General features: G+C 53.0%; 2 protein-coding genes across 6 annotated transcripts in view; one reads left to right on the top strand and one right to left on the bottom strand.

Moving 5' to 3' along the window:
- Positions 1-22810, bottom strand: part of IFT140 (intraflagellar transport 140) — a 107660-nt gene that overhangs the window by 20061 nt on the left and 64789 nt on the right. The window lies entirely within an intron of this gene.
- Positions 1058-22229, top strand: TMEM204 (transmembrane protein 204). Its single transcript, XM_080680126.1, has 3 exons — positions 1058-1978; positions 7234-7389; positions 20385-22229. Exons 1-3 carry the CDS (start codon positions 1699-1701, stop codon positions 20627-20629), a joined length of 681 nt encoding a protein of 226 aa, XP_080536252.1. The 5' UTR covers positions 1058-1698; the 3' UTR covers positions 20630-22229.

Genomic DNA, 22810 nt, shown 5'->3' on the forward strand with positions numbered 1-22810 from the left:
GGTCCCTACACCTTGGGGCAGCGCGTGAAGACAGCAAACAGTCATGGCACGACGTGCTGTACTACCTGGAGCTCAGGGGTTTCATGTTGTCGGCAAAGGCCCACGGACCATGCTGCCGACGTTCCTTTTAACTCATACAGCTGCTCTGGGGTCTCGGCTGGCTGACTGCCCTGTGCTGGGCGGGGTCTCCGAGGTGATGGCACAGAACCCCCTGCTGTGTTGGTCTGCCGGTTCGGAGGGGTTTGAGCAGAGCAGATGAAGGCCTGTCCAAGCCCCAGCAGCTGACAGCTCAGATCGAGGCCCAGCACACACAACTGTGACGGGCCTGGTCCCTTATCTGCTGTGCAGACTGACATTCCCGTCAGCAGCTAACAGCCCAGGCCAGACCCCACATTCAGTCCCCTTCAGGCCTCGCTGGGTGCCCTGCGCGGAAAGTCCTCAAGGATGACGCTCTGGTCTGGTAGTTCTCCAAGGGGGTACCTGACCCTCCAGATCTTGGCAGTAGGTGGGTCTGAGCTGGGACACGAAGGCCCGCCTAAGGGGGCCCTCTACCACGCATGGCCCTCCTCTGCTGCTCTCCCCTCTGAGCAGTTCTCTCCTCCATCTGCATCTCCCTGGGACAAGGGGGGTCCTGGCACACCGTGGGCTGGCAGTACCTCTGTGCTGAGGGGACAACTGAGGGCTGGGTGGGCGACTGGTCACCAGCGTGCTGCTTGCCCTGACCGTCCTGCCGCTGTCCCAGACCCAGCACAGGAGACTGCCTGGAGTGCTGTGGGCAGCACCTGAGTGCCAGGCTGGCCACGTCCCAGACAGACAGGTGGGCCCGTGGGTCTGTTCTGGGCCAGCAACCCAGCCCTCCCTTTTGGAAAGGAAAATGGGGAGGAGCCGGGGAGGAGGGGTCATGGAGCAGGACTTCAGAAGGCCCCCCTGCCTTTCCTATCAGGAAACACATCCTGTTAGTGTCTGGCTGCTGCGGCAGGCAGCTATTTGTTGCAGTTGGCTACGCCCTCCAGCTCACCAAAAACAGCCTCAAAAACAACCATTTCCTCTCTGCTGAGAGACAGAGGGAAAATGCACGCGTGCGCGCGCACACATGCACACACACACACACACACACACACACACACACACTTCCCCATAGCAAGCTCTCAGCTTTCCAGGACCAGCCGTTTTGTGTTGGAGGCACCAGGCAGGGGCTCAGACAGCACAGCGGCTGCTGAACCCGCACTGCTCCCTGCGGCCCTGCTCAGAGCCTGCCTACCGCACGGGCTGTGCTCGGAGTGCAGCTGGTTCTAAGGAGTGAGGCCAGCTGACACCACGCTGCCGCCTGTCTCCTACCCAGTTACTCTCTGTTCTCCCGTGTGGGGGACAAGAGGCTGCCAGCCTCCCTGGGCCTCAGCTTCCCAGGAAGACGGCGCATTCAGGACTCGGGGCTCTCGCTGGTGCCCTGCTTCCTTCTCGGGATGGGCCACGCAGTCACCTGCAGATCAGGTCTGTCCCTGCTCCAGGTGCAGGAAGGAGGGTAAGGAGGACCGTGAGGTGGGCTCACCTGCACCTGTTGCACGGGCCTTCCCAACCCTCCAAGAATGAACGGTGATGTCCTCTAGCTGCCCCTAGCCACGTCTTGGTTCTCCCAGGCCACAGCAGCTGACCAGGACTGGGATTTTCTCCACAAGTGGTTGGCACCAGCAGTCAGTGATGACTGTCCAGAAACTGGTGGCCACAGCCGTGCTGGTGGCCCTGGTCTCTCTCATCCTCAACAATGCAGCAGCCTTCACCCCCAACTGGGTGTATCAGACACTGGAGGACGGGCGCAAGCGAAGTGTGGGGCTCTGGAGGTCCTGCTGGCTGGTGGACAGGGCCCGGGGAGGGCCAAGCCCCGGGACCAGGCCCGGGCAGGCGGACACAAGGGACTGTGAGGCCCTGGGCTGGGGCTCTGAGGCCGCAGGCTTCCAGGAGTCCAGAGGCACCGTCAAACGTAAGTGCTCACTTTTCTGTCTCCTTTAGAGCGGATAGGGCCCGCTAGCCCTGCGTGGCATGCAGACAACATGGGTTGAGTGTTTGCTGACGGGTGAGGGGTGCTTTGGTCTGAGGAGCAGCACTGGCTCTTGGGGAACCAGGTGGGCCCCGAGCTCCATGCCCACCCTCCCCTGGCAAGCCACAGGCACACTTCAGTCCTACTCAGCTCAAGCCTGCCTCTGTCCTTCATGACAGAGTTCTCTTCACACAGCAGTGGGCTTTTCTCAGGCATACAGATGCTAAAGAACAAATGCATTAGCCAAACCAATAAAAATACATTTTTTTCCTGGTGGAAATTAAGATTGTTAACAGGAAAAATAAACAAGAAGCTTAAGAACACATGGCTGAGTTCTGACTTCATTCCACAGTCGACAGGGTGCTGAAGGTGGTAGGCAGCCCAGGGGAGGCCCAGCAGGGCTGACTGTGGTTGGGACCACCGGCCGGCTGCAGAGCCTGGCCCCTCTGCCCCTCTGCGGTGTCGCAGGCCCTGGCTGGCCACGTGGAGCACTGGGTCTATCACTGCTCGGAAAGCTGGGAATCTGGCTTTGAAAGTAGGGTCAGGTTTGCGTGTACAGAGGGAAGGGTTCACCTATACCGTCATGGTGGCTGATGGGCAAAGTCTCCCAATGACTGAGAGGGTCTAACTTGCAGGTGGGTGTCCTCGCTTCTGAGGACCAAGCATGTCTTTAAGGAAATGTGACACACATGAGACTGCAGCTGGGCCTTGGCTAGATGCTGTCAAGGGTGTCCCAAGTCCTCAAGCAATGTGAACATGTGATGTGCCGGTGTGTGGCTGTCCCCAACTGCAGTGGGCTCAGAACCCTGGCCTGTGGGGGAGCCCGGGGTGGAGGATGTCGTCCCATTTCATAGGCAAAAGCCAGAGGCTACAGGAAGCATGCGGCTCAGCCGAGGTTTCTGGGGGCATGCAACCCACTCTGTCTACTCAGACTCTCACACCACAGCCTGAGGGGTTGTCGGTCCGAAGGGTGGCTACCTGCCCCTCCCGCTCCCTTGCAAGTAGGGAGCAAAACGTCTTTTTAACGGATCCAGTGCATGAATGATTTCAGACTTCTCTATGAGCTCTCAGAATTCAAGGGCCTATGGGGAACTGGATAGATGCAGATGGACTGGGGTGTCTGTAAATGGCTGGTCCAGAACAATCCTTCTGGTAGGAGACTGTCCTGAGGAGCAATGAAAGCCAGTGGCCCAGCATGGGAGGGGGAGCCCTGGGCCTCAAGGACTCCTGCCCCGGTCCCCGACGCTGACCAGGTGCCCTCCCTGCATGTCCATTCCCTCTGTCCCCATGCTAAGGACTGGTCACCTCAGGCCAGGAGGACACACAGGGGTCCTCCTGACCCCCACACAGCCAGCCCATGCTGCGCTTCCCTCCTGCCCTGCCACGTATCCTGAGCAGCCCCACACACCCGCCCTGGTTTGCTGTCCGTCCCAGACCACCTGCTAAGCTCCCTGACCAACTTTTTTTCCCTGTTAATCCTCACCTGAGGATATTTTTTTCATTGATTTTTAGAGAGAGTGGAAGGGAAGGAGGGGGTGGGGAGAGGGGGAGAGAAAGAGAGAGAGAGAAAGAAACATCAATGTGAGAGAGACACATCAACTGGCTGTCTCCAGCATGCACCCCAGGTACGTGCCCTTGACTGGGAATTGAACCTGTGACCCTTCAGTATGTGTGGTGACATTCTAACCACCGAACCACACGGCCAGGGCCTGACCAACTTTTAAAATATCCTCCCGACATTACTATGGTGCTTGTGGCAGCTACCCTTAATGGATCTCTGAGCATCAAATATTTATCCAGAACAAGGGAAATGTCTACAGCAGCTTCTCTTGAGCAACACTGAATTGAGCAAAGTGAGCCAACTTCACACCAGGTCCCTGTGACATGAACAGGGAGCAGCAAGCCGGCATCCTGGCCCTGGGGGCCCGGAGCTGGGGCTTCCTCCACCACCTTAAATCAGGCCAGTGCCCAGTCTCATTATCTCTTATGAAAACCCCAGCCCACGCTTTGCCCACAACCTAGCTGGGCACAAAGATTGGGAGGAAGAAGCAGGGAGTCCTTGTACGATGCCTGCTACCTCTGCATAAACACCTCCACACCAGCCAGTTGTTGCTCGGTCAAATCATCTCATCCGTGACGGGGCGGTGGGGTCTGGGTTGCAGAGCTGACATATGGTGCACAGTTCAATCCTGAGTACCCATCTAGGGATGCCAAGGGGACGCGCATGTCCCTGGTCACACATCACTGGTCCTACTTTGCCCAGAGAGCCAGGCTGCCCTAGAGATTCCAGACCTTGCATCAGGCAGCCAGAGCAGCTGTTGGGGAAAGCAGGAGGCTCCGGCCAGCTCTGAGCCAGAGGTTTTGGTGAGGCACTATGGCAAACATCTTGAGGAGATATAACTCAACTTTGGTCAGGGATTTTGTGCTGTTGGGTGTGCTGAGCAAACCAGGCAGGGGCACAGGGGCCAGTCCAGGTCCTCCAGCTGCCCCCAGGTACACTGGGCCGGCCTTGAGGATGCTAGCTGGGCAGGATGCAGTGATCAGGTGGCTTTTTCCTTGCTGTGAGTTTTGGGGGAGAACATGGGAGACTTGAGGGCCCCCTTTGGCTCCCAAAGAGATCTCACAACCTAACTCAGGTGTCAGTCTTACTCTGGTCCTGTTTTCTCTGTCATTTTTCATCTTTCCGTATTTCATGCATCCTGTCAGGCACCTGATGCTCTTTTTCTGAAGCAAGATGTATCATGAATAAACATAATTAAGTCCTGGATACATGCCCTGCCCATAGGTGATGTGATGCTCTCCAGCCCCAGGTGAGACATTCAGCCCCAGATGACCTGACCAACTCAAGCGACCCTTCTAACCACCAGGTGGGCCCCGAGCTCCATGCCCACCCTCCCCTGGCAAGCCACAGGCACACTTCAGTCCTACTCAGCTCAAGCCTGCCTCTGTCCTTCATGACAGAGTTCTCTTCACACAGCAGTGGGCTTTTCTCGGGCATACACATGCTAAAGAACAAATGCATTAGCCAAACCAAGAAAAATACATTTTTTCCTGCCCAGCAAATGTAGGTGGACGGGGCGTGGACCACATGCTGCCCGGCCGATGACATTCGTGCACATTCACATTGGGCTCCTTAACATCCAGGCACTGACTCTGGCTGGTGTGGCTCCTTTGGTTGAGCATCATCCCATCCACCAGGAGGTTGGTGGTTCGATTCCCAGTTAGGGCACATGCCTGGGTTTCAGGCTTGATCCCTGTGGTGGTGGTGGTGGGAAGTGCAGGAGGCAGCTGAGCAATGTTTTGTTCTCACATCAGTGTTTCTCTCTTTCCCTCCCTTCCACTCTCTCTAAAATCAATAAAAACGTATTTAAAAAATTTCAGGTACTGCTGCCCAGGCTATGCACATAGGCAGTGTTAGAACCTGTAAAACGCCTGGGCGTGGTGGATGCCAGCCTCCGAGTGAAGGGAGTACAGCTCAGAGAGGAGTCTCCTCAGGCAGCAGGGCGAGTCTCTGAGCGTCATGTCCCATCCTTTACAGCCTCTGGACATCTGCAATATGGGTCCACAAGGACTTGGGCAGGGCCTAGGTGGCGCCTTGTGAGTTGGGGGACGCCACATGGAGCCACTGCCAGGTGTGCAGCGCAGGGCTGTGCACACAGAGCTGCTAGGAAGGACGAAGCTGGATGCCCGGGTGGGCAGGGCAGCAGGCGGAACACGGGGAGGGATCAGCCAGGGTCCCTGGTGCTGTGCTCTTGGCTCTCAGGAGCCTCGGTCATGTGGTCTCTGCACCAACACGTGCTCCCCTGGTGCTCGTGTCCACCCCAGGCCACTCCCCTCCTCGGTCAGCAGTTCATTCATGTCTTTCCTCACCTACAAGGCTTAGCTTGGGAAACCAGACGGACTTCTCTGGGTCTGGCTGTTAACCTCCGTCATGTTTAACACCCTCATCTATGCGGTCATTTCCACCCCTAAATTCTGCATCTTTTAGAGAAGCAGAGCCTCTGTACAGTCATATAAATGGTAAAAATAATTGCAAAGAAAATCAGTGTGAAGAAGAAAGGAGGAGCCCCAGCCTCAGCCTTGGGGCGGTGAGGAAATCACAGACCCCGGTGAGCACACGCCCCCTGTGCTAAGGCTCAGAGCACTGCTGCCTCTCTCCGCCCCATGTCTGCTCCTTCCTCCTAGCCCTGGACCCACCACCACACCAGGCCTGGCCCTGCTGGCACCCCTGGGCTCCCCAATTTCACCCAACCCCTGCCTCCTGGCCCTGTGAAGGGTCAGAAAGGAGTGTCAGGGCTTACAGCGATGGCAGTTGTTTCTGTGGTTACTTTGAAGGATACAGATTGTGAGCTCAATTATGGGGAAGTACAGCCCACCTGGGTGGGGGGCTGTGCCTGCGAGAAAAGTGATTGAGAGAGCAGGACCCACAGCGTTCAGGAAGGTGAAAGGGTTAATTTGGTGGTGACTGTCATGCAACTAGTGGCATGTTCTCTCTTTCTCTCTCTCTCCTGGCACTTGGCCCTCGGCTCTGGGATCTCCTAGAAGCTGCTCTTACTTCCCAGGAGCGGGGCCTCTGCTACTGTCCTCTGGCATCCATCCTGGCCTCAGAGCCAGTGGTGCCACCCCCAGGCCAGCACGGGCACTGGGAGGAGGCCTGGGACTAGGGAAGGGGGAAATCCTTCAGGCTGAGAATGACAGATGGATGGCAAGAAGGAAGCAGCTGAGACACAATGGAGAGGAGGGGCGCACCCTCCATGGTGGGAAGTGGCACAGCACAAGCACTAGATGTGACTGTTGCCTGGCAGGGGCAGGGAACCACAGAAACCTTCGCAGCCTGGCATGGGTGGGGGGAGGGGGACCAGGAGGCTGACCGACCTCACTTGGCTCTGTGGAGGCCACCTTAACTGTCCAGAAGGGCCGCAGGGAAGGGACCTGATGACCCTGCCCCTGGCCTTTGTGGTTCCACCCGCAGCATTGCTCTGTCCTCCCTCTGCCCTGTGTACGTCCCTTGCACCTCACTCCTGGACTGGGCGCGGGTGATGGAGCAGAGTACCCGGAGCCTGGGCTTGGGGGGCAGAGGGAGATCAGTGAGGCTGTCAGTGCAGACAGAGGGATGAGCCCCAGGAGGAGAGAGAGACCCAGCCCTGAGCCGCCCGCCTGTGCTGACCACCTGCCTTCTTTCCTCTTGGCCCCTCCAGTGCAATTCGACATGATGCGAGCCTGCAACCTGGTTGCCACGGTGGCCCTTGCTGCGGGCCAGCTCACTTTCATCCTGGGGCTGACGGGCCTGCCCCTGATGTCGCCGGACTCCCAGTGCTGGGAGGAGGTCATGGCTGCTGCGTTCCAGCTGGCGAGTAAGTACCCCTGCGCCCCAAGGGGCAAACCAGCGGCAGCTTCTGTTGGGGCTGGAAGACCCATTGTGGCCTACTAATGCCAGGCGACCCCCTGGGCAGGAGCAAACGGGAACATGCACACGGGGTGGGGAGCGCGAGGATCCGAGCAGCAGTGGTTTTGTATCTCTAGCGTGGCCCTCGGCCCTTTTGCATTTTGAGACAAGGTGCTGAGGGGATGATGTGCTGTCTTCCAAAGTCTTTGGCATCTAGCATTTCCTCTGTCCCCTGCGGCCCGTGTGGCAGTGGCTTGGGTTCACGCTCTCCTGAGAGGGTGGCAGCAGCCTGCCCTGGGCAGGGGGGCGAGTGCCATCTGAGCCTATGCCTGGTGAGGGAAGGCAGCCCCGCTTTTCCGCAGGGCAGCCAGGACCAGCGCCAGCAGGGAGTGAGCCTCTGGAACAACTTGGAAGCCACCACAGCCCTGGGGGTGGCTGTCGGGTGAACTAGGGCTGGGCATGAGCACACCGTGTGGTCTAGGAGGGGTGAGAGTGGTGGTGTAAATGATGGAATTGCTCCGAGGTCACATGGTGGCCGTGGAGGCACTGTGAGGGGCTGCTCTGCTGGTTTCTCTCGACCTCTGCTCCTTCTTGATGGCTCAGGGTTAACGACCGTGGAAACCTGGATGCTCAGGCTTTCCACTACCTACTGGGGAAAAGTTCGGCCAGTGGTCCCAGGGGGCAGAGACTGACGAAGTGGCCAGGGCATGAGACACTCGTGGCTGACGTGCTTGGCGGAGAATGGCAACTGGTCCCAGTGTTGAAGGTGCAGTTCCAACAAGCCCAGTAGAAGAAATGTCGGGAAGTCTGAAGTGAATCATTCTAGGGATAATGGGTCCCAGCCCTCATTCTTCTGGAGAACACAATTTCCAGCCTGAGGCTGAGAGGCTGGCAGGTGTTCGTGTGCTGGGAAGTGCCTGGGTGTGAATTGGAAGGGCCTCCTGTGCCGCGAATGGAAGGTGGTGTGGTCCTGAGCAGGCCACCTCCCCAGGCTGGATGCAGGGCAGCGGAGGGCCGACTAGAGGAGAGCACAGGGTTTGGCGTGAAGGGAACTGGATTGCATCTTGGCTCCATCAGTTATTATCCAAGTGACTCAATCCACACTTCAGTTTACCCAACTGCAAAGCAGGGAGGAAGTCTGCCCCCCACTGGACTGATTCTGAGAATTACTGAAGCAGGAGGACGGGATCGCTGAGCACTCTGCCTCCCCTCTCCTCCAAGACTGTGGGTGAAAACCCCGCCATTCCAAGTGATTTAGGAAAAGTACCCATTTGCCCTCTGCTAACCTGAGGGCTGTAAAACAGAACTGGTTTCTCGCCTCAGTGAATCAACCCGTCTCTATCATGTGGGATTATCTGAAATTCCATCCCTTCTAGAAGGAAGTGGAAGATTTTGAAACGTGATTGGAAAAGCTAGATTAAAAACAGACATTTTGATGGCATGGAGGAAATGAAAGTAACATTTCCTGATCTGAAAATAACTCTTAGCAGGATAATCAAATCATTCATTTCAGTGTTTCTCAAGAATTTCTTTGAAACATTTATTTAGAAATATTAGGAGAAATATTGTGGGTTTGGTGTGAAACTGACATCTTACTTCCTGCAAACTCTTATTTTAGAACAAGATAGTGTTATTTACAAATAACATTTTTTAAAAACTCAAAGGGCGGGGGAAGCCCCATGAACTAAAATCAAGTTGTCTTGCAGCAGCCCTGGCAGTGGGAGGGCTGCCAAAGGTCTTGGGGGCCTGTGCTGGTGGGGGGCAGGGAGCATGTGCTCCTCTCCTAAGTATTTCCAGGCCAGCACGACCTCTGGAAAGGTCGGACCAGGCTCTACTGAAAAAGTCAGGCAGGAGCACCGAGCGGCAGCCCGCATTGTTTCGGATGGTCCTTCTCGCCTCCACAGGCAGCCTCTCCCCTTGGTGTCTGCCCGTTACTCCCAACAGGTCTGTTTTGCCCAAAAAGGAAATGCATTTGGCCCTGTTTAGACTTGTTTCATTGACAAACAGTACAGAATGCAGCTATGTGCCTTTCTTCTATCATGCTGCTAATTTTAGAGTTAGGTTTTTTCCTGTGCTCCGGTCTGTTTTAAACAGTCAGGGAGAGACTGAAGGGCGCCAGGATATCCTGTCCCAGGAGGGGGAAATGCCTGCTAGTACCTGTTACGCAAGCCAACCTTGAGTCCCCAGTGCCCGGGCCAGAGGGTGGGCAGGGGAGGAACGAGGAAGGGAAAGCACATGGCGAAACTGGGGGCTGGGAACAGCTGGAGCCAGGCAGAGGCGGCACATGCTGCCAGGAGGGCGCCCTGGCCCTGCCTCCTGAGATGGGTATCTGCCCACTTGCTCATTCATTCCCAATAGTTTCTGGCACAACACGATGCCTGGCCTGGGTCTGTACAAGGACAGTCTCAGCCCCTCAGAGCTGCGGCTCCAAAGGGCAAGGTCACATTGGGGACCCTACAAAATGGCCATTTTCATGGATCAAAACCTATGAAATTTCACCCAGTTTGCTCTATCATGTTCAGGCCACCACATACAAATGTCTACTTTCTTTGCAGAATTTTCAAAGTGTAATTTTAATTTACCTTTAGGGTGAAAAAAACTCCTTTCTGCCCCTTATTCCACCCTCACCCCATAAGCTGAATATGATGTGAAAACCTGCATTTTCCCTGTGGAAAGCATTCTGCATGTTAAGACACGAGCCTAGGCCCCGCTGGGTGTCTAACAGCCCCTGGATGTCGGGGGCAGGAGAGGGTGCAGTCAGCATGGAGGGGCTCTGCACTGTCCTGGGCCACTCCCTCCCCCTAGCTCTTCCTGTTGTAACCAGTACATGACAGACACCAACGGTCAGGCTTCCCTCTCTCTTCCTCCCACCACTCAATCTGCTGGTAATCCAACTTCAGAGCGTAGAGCCCTCTCTGGAGGCGACGAACCACGTGCCCCTTGTGTTCTGACGACAGCAGAGGCTCCTGCAGGGTGGGGCCCACGAGCCATCCCAGCCCCCGAGCCAGCAGCTGCGATGCTTGGGCCCTGCCTTGCGGGCATAAGCGCTCTGTCCCACGGCCTCACACAGGCATGAGCTTCGATCTGACTCACTCTACACACCTTCCTTTCTCCGTGACCCTCCTGGTTCCTCCTCTCGCTGCTGCTCCTCTGTTTCTTCATGTCTGTGGTCTCAATGATGTACGCAGAAAGGCAGTCAGAGCAGGGAAAGCAGCGCCGAATTGGGGGGGGGAGGGGGGCGGGTCAGAGGGCACCACCTACGAGAGGTGGACGGTCTTTCCCAGACTCGGATAAGCGCAGATGCTGACCACTTGTGTCCGGCTCCTGGAGCAGAAGGTAAAGCCGGGGTGCAGGCTGCAGCAGCTGAGCTGTGGGCCCTCAGGGTTCGGGAGAGCAGTGGCTTTCCCAGGGCGTGTGGGAAGAGTGGGTGCAAGCAGGCGCCTGGCTCTGGATGCGGCACTCAACTGCAGGCCTGCAGACCCTCTTCAGTTGTACTTGCTGCTGTCGTCATTCTGACTTCCCACTGTGGCCCTGCTGGACACCACCACACTGAGACGCTCCAGTCCCCAGACACAGCCTCCGTGCTCTGTCAGGACTCAGGGCTCCACCTGAGCTTGCTGTGAGAGCCAGAGCAGACTGTCCAGGGCAGAATGCTGTGGGGGCTTGGAAGTTTCCTAAGTGTGACCCTCCTGCAGTGGCCCTCACTGTTGGCTACGCAGGACTGACTACCACATATGGCCCTTGGCTGACAATTTTAGGTGGGACGAATGATCTGGCGGTTATCCAGGGCTCTGTACTTGGGTCAAGATGCGTCTTTGAAGGGTGACTCCTTGGCCACCGCTGAGCCTCCGGGGCAGTGCACTGTCTATTGGGAGTCCCAGCCTGAGAGCCTTGTGGCTGCACATGCTCCATCAGGCTGGAAATATAGCGGGTGTCCCTCACAGCTCACCATCCTTCATCAATGCCTGTTGGTGCTCTCCCTGGGGAGGGGGACTGTGCACCCCACTACTGAGAGCCCTGGGCTAGTAGGCTATCCCCCTTGTCTTGGGAGCCAATGTCTTGCCAAGATGGGGTCATGCAATGGGGGTCCCAACGACCAGGCTTCTCATGTACTCCCTCTCCTAAGCCCTCCTCTCTCACCCGCACTGCTCATTAAAGCCTGTACATATGCCACCTCTGATCCATTTTGGAAAATGCCGTTCTATACGTGAAAAAATTCCCTAGCGCCGCCACATCAAAGACCCTAGAAATGGTGTCCCGGGCTGTACCCATCCATGCCTGTGACACCCAGAACACAGTCCCTTCGCAATGTCCCAAAGTGGGGATTTTACCAAGCCATCTGCCTTTAAACAGTGGCTACAGGTCTACTAGCCACAAATTTACCGCCGTGTTTCTTCTGAAGCATGTGGCTGTCGCTCTCAGGCATCCATGGATTTCTTATTCTAGTATTTGATATTATTCCTAGTTTATGATTTATTAACTCTCATCATACGTAACCCTCACCCTCCATCTCTGCGTAAGTTTCAGTCTCACCTCCTTGTCAATCATGTGAGTGGCCCTGGACCTTCCTCTAACTTATAGTTTTCCTCAAAGTACAATAACCACAACGAAACGATGCAGGTAAAGTACATATGGTGCTGCACCCATCCATCTTTGCAGAGGCTGGCTGTTCATGTCTCATTCTGAACTGCCTTCATAATGGCCTTGGGCTCTCCTTGGAACATCCCCCCAAAATTCCTCATTTCCTCTATGGAGCTGCCCAGCAGGCCCAAGCCCTCGTGCTTTTCTCCCAAAGACGGGGACCAACGCTTGTCTAACTCTGGCCACTTGCACCCCAATTTCCGAAGACTGGCACTGTAGAGTTTGGTGTCATCTGCAAACTGAGCTCTTCCCTACATATGTGCGCTGCCCCCGGGATATCAGTCCTCACATGACCACCTCTGGCGCCAGGCTCGGGGCTGCATTCTTTCTCTGGCCTCGGCCAGTCCCCTCCTCGAAAGCTTAAGCAGGATGACTAAGAGAGGAGTTTACTGTGGAACCTGGTCAAAAGCCACTTTAAAAGCCTCACATGGACTCATGTCTGCTGGTTTCCTCTTTCCATTTCTGGAAATCATTAGAGTTTTTCTCATGATGGCAAAACCTATAAACACACAAGGAGCCACTGACCCCCGCCCCTGAGAATGCTGATTTTATCAGTCCTCTAAGGTCAGTCGAGGTGATAAATGGTAATTGTCTTGGCATCTCAGGAGCTGGTGGGAATTCTGCTGTTTTCTTAGGCTCAGGGACCTTCTCATAGGACGATACGAGGTTTTGTTTTTTACAATAAACAGGTATGCTGCTTGGTCTGGATAATTTTCTGTCTTCTGCATCTGTGTCCCATGCCCAGCCTACATCCCCACTGCACCTCTCATTTCTCCTTCTTCTCCCTTTTCTCCACGCTGCTCCGAGCGCCAGCTCCTATGGACATGTCTGATCACATCAATCGTACCATCTTTAGTCTGTCCTTTCTCCAGAATCCCTCCCTCTAGGGAGAAACACTGGACAGCCACTGTTTTCCTGCTCACAGTGTGGGAAGATCCCAACCACAGCTGTGCCTTGAGTGGATCCATTAACTAGCTGGTTTGCTCTGTAAATATTCTCTCTCGAAGCCTCACGCCAGCTCTGCCAGTGGAGCTGCCGTGCATGCTGAGGCAGGTGTGCTGGGTGAAGAGCTTCGGGGTCAGCCCCACGGGCTTCCACTTATGCCACCTGCGTGTGCTGACAGTCACTCAAAAGGAAGGCCCCGTGACAGACACCGCCGCCCTAGGAAGCGGGCAGGAAGGAAGAGAAAGGAAAGGGCGCTCTGCAGGCTGAGTTGTGAATCACACTGCCCACTGTGAGGCCGGCACACAGGAAGGGGCTGCTGCCTTTGCAAACAGAAATCCATGAGGATGGAACCAACTCCATGAGCAGAATTTGGTGTGTTTGCTAAAACTCTCCCCTTTGATTTGTTTCTGGACAAACATTAATATCACCGCCAAGTCTTTCCAGGGACAACCCTGAGAAGAGGGGGGATCTACATCAGGCTGCAACAGAAACAGAAAATCTGAGGCTGACCAGCAAGCCCCATACCTAGCTCCTCAACACCACGCCCCCCTCAGCCAGAGCGCTCTATGAAAGTAAAAGGCCAGTCTGATTTCAGAAGAACGTCTGTACAGGCGGTTCCCGGCTCTAGGCTGAGGCTGGCGGCGCACAGGGAGCCCACATGCTCTGCCTTTCCGTGTCTCTGTGGCTTTTTACTGCTGACACGTGGCACCCACAGAAGACCCCACGCTGCCTGTGTCTGCTCAGTGCCCACAGCCTCCCCTGGCTCGGGCAGGGTTGGGCGATTGTTAACCCCTGGACTCAGTGGACACTGTCTAGTAGCTGTCCCTGGACAAGGAGGGTGCGAGTGTCCCTGCACCAGCCCTGCCACGCAGCCGCCATGGGGCCCGGGCGCTTCCCGCAGCACAGCCCCCGAGCCCACTGTTTCAGAAGGTTCTTTGCACCTTCCTGGCGCAGAGGAGGGTTTTTCTAAATGTGATTTTTTAATGTGAGGGTAGTAAACCCTTCTTGGACTATATGCTGAACTAAAATAATGCAAAAGCCAACACTGATCTTTACACAGAATAAATCATGTAAATGTAATAACTCTTCCTTTCTGCTTCTCCTTTCTACTTCACCTCTGAGTGACACCAGCTGGGAGGTGAGACTCCCACACCTGTGCTGGAAACAGCCAGTGCTGCTCGCTGCTGGACTTTCAAGACAAATGATGAAATAGGAGGAGGCACCACTCATCCATTTTCACTCTGTACAGACGCTATTTGTCAGGCTGTGCATTGCCCCTGCCCTTCCATCTCTATCACTTTCCTGCTTGTGTTTTCAGGATGAGGTGGCGAAACCCAGGGTGTCTGTGAACAGGTGAATTTACACTTCTTTTTTCTTTTGTTAATCCTCACCCAAGGATATTCCCATTGACTTTGTTTGCCTCCTGCACACGCCCCAACCAGGGCTAGGGACTGAACCGGCAACCCAAGTATGTGCCCTTGACTGGGAATCGAGCCCATGACCCTGTGGTGCGTGGGCCAACGCTCTAACCACTGAACAACTGGCCAAGACAAATAGACACTTCTTGAATCACTTATCCATACCCTGAATGTTCTTTCATCTTGTAATGGAAAAAACAGACATACTTTGAAACCGCAGTCTGTGTACCTTGTAGGCAACATAGCTAAACATAGAGAGAAAATAATAAACAGATTCCAATGGTTACAAAATCACAGCCTAGCCCAGCCGGGTGTGGCTCAGTGGTTGAGCGTCGACCCAGGAACCAAGAGGTCACCGGTTCGATTCCCGGTCAGGGCACATGCCCAGGTTGTGGGCTCAATCCCCAGTAGGAGGCAGCCGATCAATGATTCTCTCTCATCATTGATGTTTCTCTCCCTTTCCCTTCCTCTCTGAAATCCATAAAAATATTTTTTTTAAAAAAAATCACAGTCTACCCTACTTTAAAATACAATAGTGATCTTAAGAAAAGAAGTAACAGTACAGTTGAGTAGCCGTGAGCTGCTGGGAAATTTGAGTGTGGGCACAGGACAGCGTCCGAGTCTTGCCACTCAGTGCTGGGATGGTGCCTTGGCACTGCCCGGGTGTTAGAAGTCAGTGGCTGCTTTGCCCCCACAGTCTGTGGAGTGTTCAATGAGTTAATATTTTCACCACTTGGAGTTCATAGTGCTCTCTCCACATGCTGGTCCCCTGGTGTCACAGGCCTAGCCTGGCTGCTCTCTGGGAGGGCTCGCCCAGCCACCATCCCTGCTCACTGGCAGAGTGCTGCCCCCTCACTCCCACCGCGTGTTCTGTCTCTTTCACAGGGCAGACCACGCTATAGTGACTAATTTCATCTTTATCTCCCCCAAAAGAATGCCAGGTCCCCAAGGACAAGTCAACCGAGCCTAAGCAACTCCTGCCCCTGCCCCAAGCACACAGGAGTGGAATCTCAGTAGGTATGCTGAACACACCGTGCGGTAACCAATGCCAGGTGCCAGCACAGCAGCCGGGCTCCACGCTCAGCGACATCTACTCAACTGTGGGGACCAGGGTCCTGTCCCTCTGACAGGTTGTAGTCATTAAGAGTCTCAGAAGAGCATCCAGTCAAGATGGCAAAGTTAGTTACAACTGTAATTGTTTCCTTAATAATAAATTATTGTAGTAAAACAAACGAGAAAAAGAAGCTTAGAGAACTTGCTATGGAAGCTGCTATTCATCACGTCTTCTTTCCCAGTGACCACGCTATTAGTACATTCTACTCTGCATTAGGGGATCTCCTTGGATTTGTCTCTAATTGGGTGACTCTCTGAGAGGCCGAGATCAATGGGTGGGCCGCACTCCAGTTGCAGGGACAACAGCTGGAGGAGGCACTGTGCTGTGAGCTTAAGCGGAGTGCTGAGGGACCAGGGACCAGATGATAGAAGGCAACCCTCTCGTCAGGGTTCTTGAAACACAGGGATGGCAGCACCAGAAAAAGCCTGGAGTTTGAACTTGGCATCTCAGAGGCATGGAGAGGCATCAATATGGCTACAGAGTGACAGAGACAGGGCGGCCACAAGAGAAGGGGAGGAGGTTTGAGGCGGGGCCGGGCCAGGCTGAGGTATGTCATAGGGCAACAGCTGTCACAGGGCATTTGTGCGTGGGGGGCACGTGATGCATGTCTTCCAGAGCTGACGGTGCACTTGGAGAAGTGTGTCAAATGCATTAATATCTGCTACAGAACCGACTGTGGAAAGGTGAAAGCAGAGGCTGATTGCCAGTGTCATGGCGGACTGTAGGAAGTGCTTGTCAATTAAAGAATCTAAAATCAGGTGCACTTCTAAGATATTCTAAATGTTTTATTGTAAACTATGTATGCAAAGAACTCAATGAAACATGTGCGCCCTGCTAAAGACATGAGGTGAACACCAAGAAGCCCTGGGTGTCCTTCCTGTTGTGCTCTCTCTCCCCGGGAGGTAACTGCTGTCCTGTACTTGTGTCAGCCACTCCCTGTGTTTTTTAAATCCTCACCCAAGGGTATTTTTGTTGTTTTTAATTGATAATTAGAGAGAAACATCAATCAGTGGCCTCCAATACATGCCCCAACCAGGGTTCAAACCTGCAACCTAGGTATGTGCCCTGACTGGGAATTGAATCTGTAACCTTTTGGTGTACGAGATGGTGCTCCAACTGACTGAGCCACGCCGCCAGGGCTCCCTGGTTTTTTATACTTTTATTCCCTCTTCAGGTTTTCTTAAAAGGCAGCCTGGTGGCTGAGCCTGTGAGAACCACGCACAAAGAGCACGTGTGACAGAGCTGTGTCCCTGGGGCGTCCTCTCGGCACCACTGTTTCTGTGGCCCACCCTAGCGCAGTGCTGCTCACGCAGCCGTGCACCTGCCCCTTTCCTGTCCCAGCTGCCCAGAGCTCACTGTGTCCTGTGGACACGAGTTTCAGACATTGCACATTTGGGGCACAGTCGTTTCCTGGATGAGCAGGAGTTTCACTCCAGCATAACCCCAGGAGGGGAACTGTGGACCCTAAGGCAATACCATGCTGTCTTGAGCTCCCACTCAGTGAGGGTGGGACCCCCGGGCCTTGAACCTGGGCCGACACTTGTGTTTCCTCCCTTTCTAATTCTGCCAATCTGGTGAGCGAGTGCCTTTTACTCCTTTCTAGATTAGGGTCACCTCTTTTAATCCAGCTCTCATAATTCAAAAGTCTTCACTGAAATATCTTGCAACGTAATTCTAGGTCCTCTCTCTGTATTCATCAGTGATGTAAACCAAGCTCAAGACAGGTAACTGAGCTGGGAGAGGGGGTTGCCCTGGAGGCCAGAGAGGCCCAATTCTTTCACACTGTTCTCTTAGGATCAATGATGCTGTAGAACTGCAGCCGAAGCCACGTGATAGATTTTAAAAATATTCTTATAACACACACAACACAAAAAGAAGCTTAGTTTAAAAAGAGAGAAACAGCCAGCCAGCATGGCTCAGTGGTTGGGCGCTGACCTATGAACTAGGAGGTCACGGTTCAATTCCTGGTCAGGGCACATGCCTGGGTTTCAGGCTTGAACTCCATTAGGGGGTTTGCAGGAGGTAGCTGATCAATGATTCTCTATCATCATTGATGTTTCTATCTCTCTCTCCCTCTCCCTTCCTTTCTAAAATCAATAAAAATATATTTAAAAATAATCCTAGCTAGTTTTGCTCAGCCTGCAGACTGAAGGGTACCGGGTTTGATTCTGGTCAAGGGCACATGCCTGGGTTGTAGGCTCGATCCCCCCTGGGGGGGGCGTGCAGGAGGCAGCCTATCAATTAATTTCTCTCATCATTGATGTTTCTCTCTCTCTCTCTCCCTTCCTCTCTGAAATCAATAAAAATATTTTTTTAAAAAGAATTCTTTTCAATAAATAAATAAATAAATAAATAGAAACGGGTTTCAATCACAGCAGAGGGTGTCAGTATCCCCCCTCAGGGTGAGTGACTTACGCAAACCAGCTGCTGCTCTCTGGGTAAATTCCTTCTGGTTGAGTTAAGTCTTCAATACTGCCCTCCCTGTGGGCTCCCACGGGCCTTGCTGGGAGCCCCCTTCAGTCAGGGCCTTGCCCCTCTCCTCTCAGACATAAGCTGGATCCTAACTCGCTCTCCCAAAGCTCCCATCCTGCTCCATCCCTCTGAGTCTTGTTGAAACCAGGCATAACAAGCTCCCTTGGGTAATAAAAAAAATGCCCAAAGACAGTAAAAATGAGGAGGACACATAAAGAATTTTCATTCTCATTACACAAAAAACAGGCTACAGTTCCTTTCCGCACTAACACAAAACTCGGTGCCATAAAATCGTGAGCAGAGGATGCACCCTTCCCTGGGAGAGAGAAATGACAGGGTTTTTTTGGTCTGTGTGCATGACAAACAGAATTAGTTATTTTTAACAGAAAGGAAGTATCCAGAAGCTTTCCATGTATAAAAAGCTCCACAAAATACTGTAGAGAATTACAATAGAGATTAGTCACTGTCACCATTGTTCAGGACATGACTGAGGTAGGTGAATGTTTAATTCATACGTTATAGAAGGTACGTGATGATGAGACCATATGCTTGTTTTTAGGAAATTCAAGCCTGTCCCCCACACCCCACCCCAGCACTAACGTGTACCCTAGTTAGTAGAACCATTAGCTGGCATTGCGGCTGCTCTCTGCTCCACGCCACGCTGGGTGTGCATGACGCGGTTTCCTGAGGAAAGCAGGGGAGGCCGTGGGGCGGGACCAGCAGGAACAGACGTATGGATGTCACAGTGCAAGGCGCAGGGACCACAGCAGCAGCAGCCTGGCCAGAGCATAGGGCAGGGAACGTGGACGGGCCTGGGCGGGGCCAGAGTCCCATCTGGACCATGCTGGGTTACAGAGAGCCTATGTCTTTGTCAAGCATCTTGGTTCCAAGAAACAGACTCTCTCAGTAAGCACATCAGAGGGTGGGGTGCTGGTGGAGAAGATGGGGCTCCCTGGGCCTCCCAGGGCTCTGCTTCTGTCCTCACTCTTGCTAGTCATGGTTCTGCTCAACCCCATGGCTCCCTTCCAGTTTCCTCTGCCTTATTTAGCTCCTCCCATCTGAGAAGTGTGACAATCTCAGGGGACAAGAAGGGACAGGACCAGCTTCCTCGATAGCAGAGCAGTGGTGGCCTCTCCTTCATCCCAGTGGTCGGGGTTTCTAGCCTGGATTCAGAGCTGAACTCCACTACATCAGTGTTCTGGGTGAAAATCCTGGCTTTCCTATTGCAAGAATTAATAAAATCAAGTCTCTGAAGCTCCTTAAAGATAAAATTATTAAAGTAATGATGCTGTGGTATTAGCTATGAAGTAAATGTGAACAAGTCTGGCCTGGCCGGCGTGGCTCAGTGATTGAGCGTCGACCGATGAACCAGGAGATTGCGGTTAGATTCCTGGTCAGGGCACATGCCAGGGTTGCGAGCTCGGTCTCCAGTAGGGGGTGTGTAGGAGGCAGCTGGTCAGTGATTCTCTCTCATCACTGATGTTTCTCTCTCTCTCTCTCTCTCTCTCTCTCTCTCTCTCTCCCTTCCTCTCTGAAATAAAGAAAAAAAATATTTTTAAAAAAACACTACATGAAACAAACAAACTAAAAAATAAATGTGAACTAGACTATGGGAACTGCCATCAGTGGAAGACTCTGGCTACAGTCCCAGCACAGCCCCCTCCCCTTCTAAAAAATGCAACCGGGGAAAGGGGGTATGGGCCAGAGGGAAATTCTAGAACCAGCTGCATCTATTTAGAAGTAAGAGGAGAAGCCAAACGCGCCAGCAGGAGACTCGGACACATCTCCAATCTCGGCTTCTGCCCTCTGCCTAAGCATGCAGGCTCTAGGACACCAGGAGTTGTGAAGGAAAATCTCTATTTCCTTTAGAAGCAAATGCTAAGAACAAGAAAACGCCTAGGAACAGGAATTCAGACCAAGTTAAACACCAATCAGAGTTGTTACTAAATGAGATTTAGAAAAACTGTTTGCTTTCACTTTGAACTGGGTTTGTTTGGGGTGAGGGAAAGCGAGTGTCAGTGCCACCTTCATGGGGAGGTCGGCTCAGGAAGCAGCCTGACACCTGGAGGGTCCAGGAAGCACACATGGGGCCTGACTGCTTTCTTTCCAAGCCCTAGCAAGGATCCTGTGCAGAATTTAGCGGGCGCACACTGCACCCGCCCACCCCCCAGCTACAGACTCAAAGGTCATAAAAACCCGCACAGGCCCAGTGCAGAGCATCTCCACCCCGAAGGCCAGCGCCAGGAACTGGGCTCCTCTCCAACCCGGGGAGCGCAGAGGGTCAGGGCAGAAGCACAGCTGCCTCGAGCAGGGAGTTCTGCAGGCTTCTCCCGGCTGAGGAAGGCTTTCTCAATACCTGTCTTTCACTTACAGGTTTTATCCTGGTCATTGGGCTCGTGACGTTCTACAGAATCGGCCCGTACACCAGCCTGTCCTGGTCTTGCTACCTGAACATTGGCGCCTGCCTCCTGGCCACCCTGGCAGCTGCCATGCTCATCTGGAACATTCTTCACAGGAGAGAGGACTGCATGGCGCCCCGAGTGATTGTCATCAGCCGCTCCTTGACGGCTCGGTTTCGCCGTGGGCTAGACAATGACTATGTGGAGTCACCATGCTGATGAGTGCCAGGGAGGGGCCCTGCCTGGGACCTTACTAGTATCCACTGTAATGGAACAGTCTAGAAACCAAGGGACTGCCTGCGTGGAGGCGGCGATTCCTATGGTTTCTTCTATATGCATATGTACGATACACAGGTATGTTTACTATGTTTATATAAATATATGATCATATATCGTCTGTGCCAGCCTCCCCCTGACCCACTCACAACCTGGCTTCACGCTCACGCACGTCGCAAGGCGACCAGCCCGAGATGCACGTGAGGGGCGCAGCGGCCCTGCTCAGCGCCCTGGTCTGGGGTTAATTTATTCTGTGCCTGCTCAGACGGGCATCTGCGGCCACCCTTTCTTCAGTAAAGCAGAACATCCTGGGAGATTTTCTAGAAATGGCTGTATTTTCCTCGAGTGGCTCAGAATCTATAATCAGATGGTTACGGCTTTAGGACAGGAAGGAGTTAGTAGTGTCTGTCTGTGCCTGATTATTTTTCTAAGTTAAAATAAAATGGAAACCTCTTACCACTGTCTAAAATGTGTGTTGTATCTTCCTACACTGCCACGTGGTAAAAGGAATTTGGTCTATTTTATGTGTTTTTTGTGGGTTAGCAATAAGAGAAGGGTTGAGGCATTTTTAAAGATCTGGTGGGAGTGAAACTTCGGGTTACTCATGTCCTTAATTCTCGCTTCTGGTCAACCGAGCCTCAGACGCCCACGCTCCTACAGACTCTGCATACTGTGGTCATATGTTGGCAGATGCACAATTAGTGGAGAGGGACGGGAAAGTCTATTTGTTTAAAGAAATTCAGAGAGAGGTCCACTTCCCCCATATAAAACTTTTGGCCTCTCTTCAGTCTAACACTTGGTGGGCGATACCTTCACGATGCTACACGGATTCCAAACCACCCAGCTCTTACATCTGGGAGAGGTGAACAGGCCGTAAGTCTCCAGGCTTAACAGAAAACATTAAAAAACTGGCCCATATCCTCAAGACTGCCTGACGACATCTATAAGGACAGTCCTTTGATAACTGCACGGCTTGACCTCATGCCACCTAGAAGTAGAATCACTGTTGCCGTCCTCTGGCCCAGGAAGTTGACCCTGGGCACTGTGGGTGCCATGCAAAGCCAGGGTAAGGCCTGGCTATCACTAGGCTGAGCCTCCAACCCCAAGAAACTTTTAGCTTTGTTGCTTTTTACATTCCAGAGAAGTGAGGTGGCCAGTTTGGAATTCAAAGACTATATCGTTCCAGGATAGTCAGAACAAGTGGTCCTGCTCACCATCTAAGGTATGCGGATGCAAACAGTCATAAAGCAATTGAGGATGATTTAAAAGCATCCATGGCTTAATCATCTATAATAAAGCTGGCAGTCAGTGTAGAAATAGCCAGATGCCTGACCCACAACCAGTATGCTCATGGGAACATTTAGGTTTGAGCTCCCTCCCTTTGAGCTTCTTTCCTACAATGGATTTCCCCCAAATCATATGCTAAAAATAATTTTTTAAAAAAGAATAATGAAATATTTAAGGTGTATAATTTTAATAATATTATGTATATGATTATATAAATGTTCATTAAAGTTTTAAAGTTGGCCATGTGGTTGATTCTAGTCTGTGATCGTGTTTATATTAAATGAAAAGTGAGCAGAGAAAGGCTGGGCTATGCCATCCAGCTACTCTAGTTCACTTCCAACAAGAGTCCTCTTGTCCACATGGCCAGTGTTGAAAAGGCCTCCCCAACTGGAACAAGGCTAGGCCTGTTTTAGAAATAAGCCAAGGAACCAGGGTCACACACTAATTTGAAAGGCGCTTCCATGTTACAGAAACCATCACTGCCAATGAGGAAGGCTTGTTCCAGGCAACTTAATTTTCCACCTTTCTCTTCTGACTTTAGTTTCATTCTGTAATAATTTTTCTACCCTTTCAAGATTGAAAGCTGTCAAATGTCCCTAGGAAGAATTGCTGAATTCTCTCAGGAACAGAGAGGAAGCTGCTTTTAGACAGCTTTGATTGACTTCTTTCAGAGTAATTTTAATTGCATTTTTCACTGTACTGTTTTGAGTGTTTATTATCAAACTAGAGGCCTGGTGCACGAATTTGTGCACGGGTGGGGTCCCTCAGCCTGGCCAGCGATCAGGGCCGATCAGGGCCAGCTGGACAGGGGAGAGGGACTGCAGGAGGTTGGCCAGG

The sequence above is a fragment of the Plecotus auritus genome (assembly GCF_963455305.1).
Source record: "Plecotus auritus genome assembly, chromosome: 7".
Classification (NCBI taxonomy): Eukaryota; Metazoa; Chordata; class Mammalia; order Chiroptera; family Vespertilionidae; genus Plecotus; species Plecotus auritus.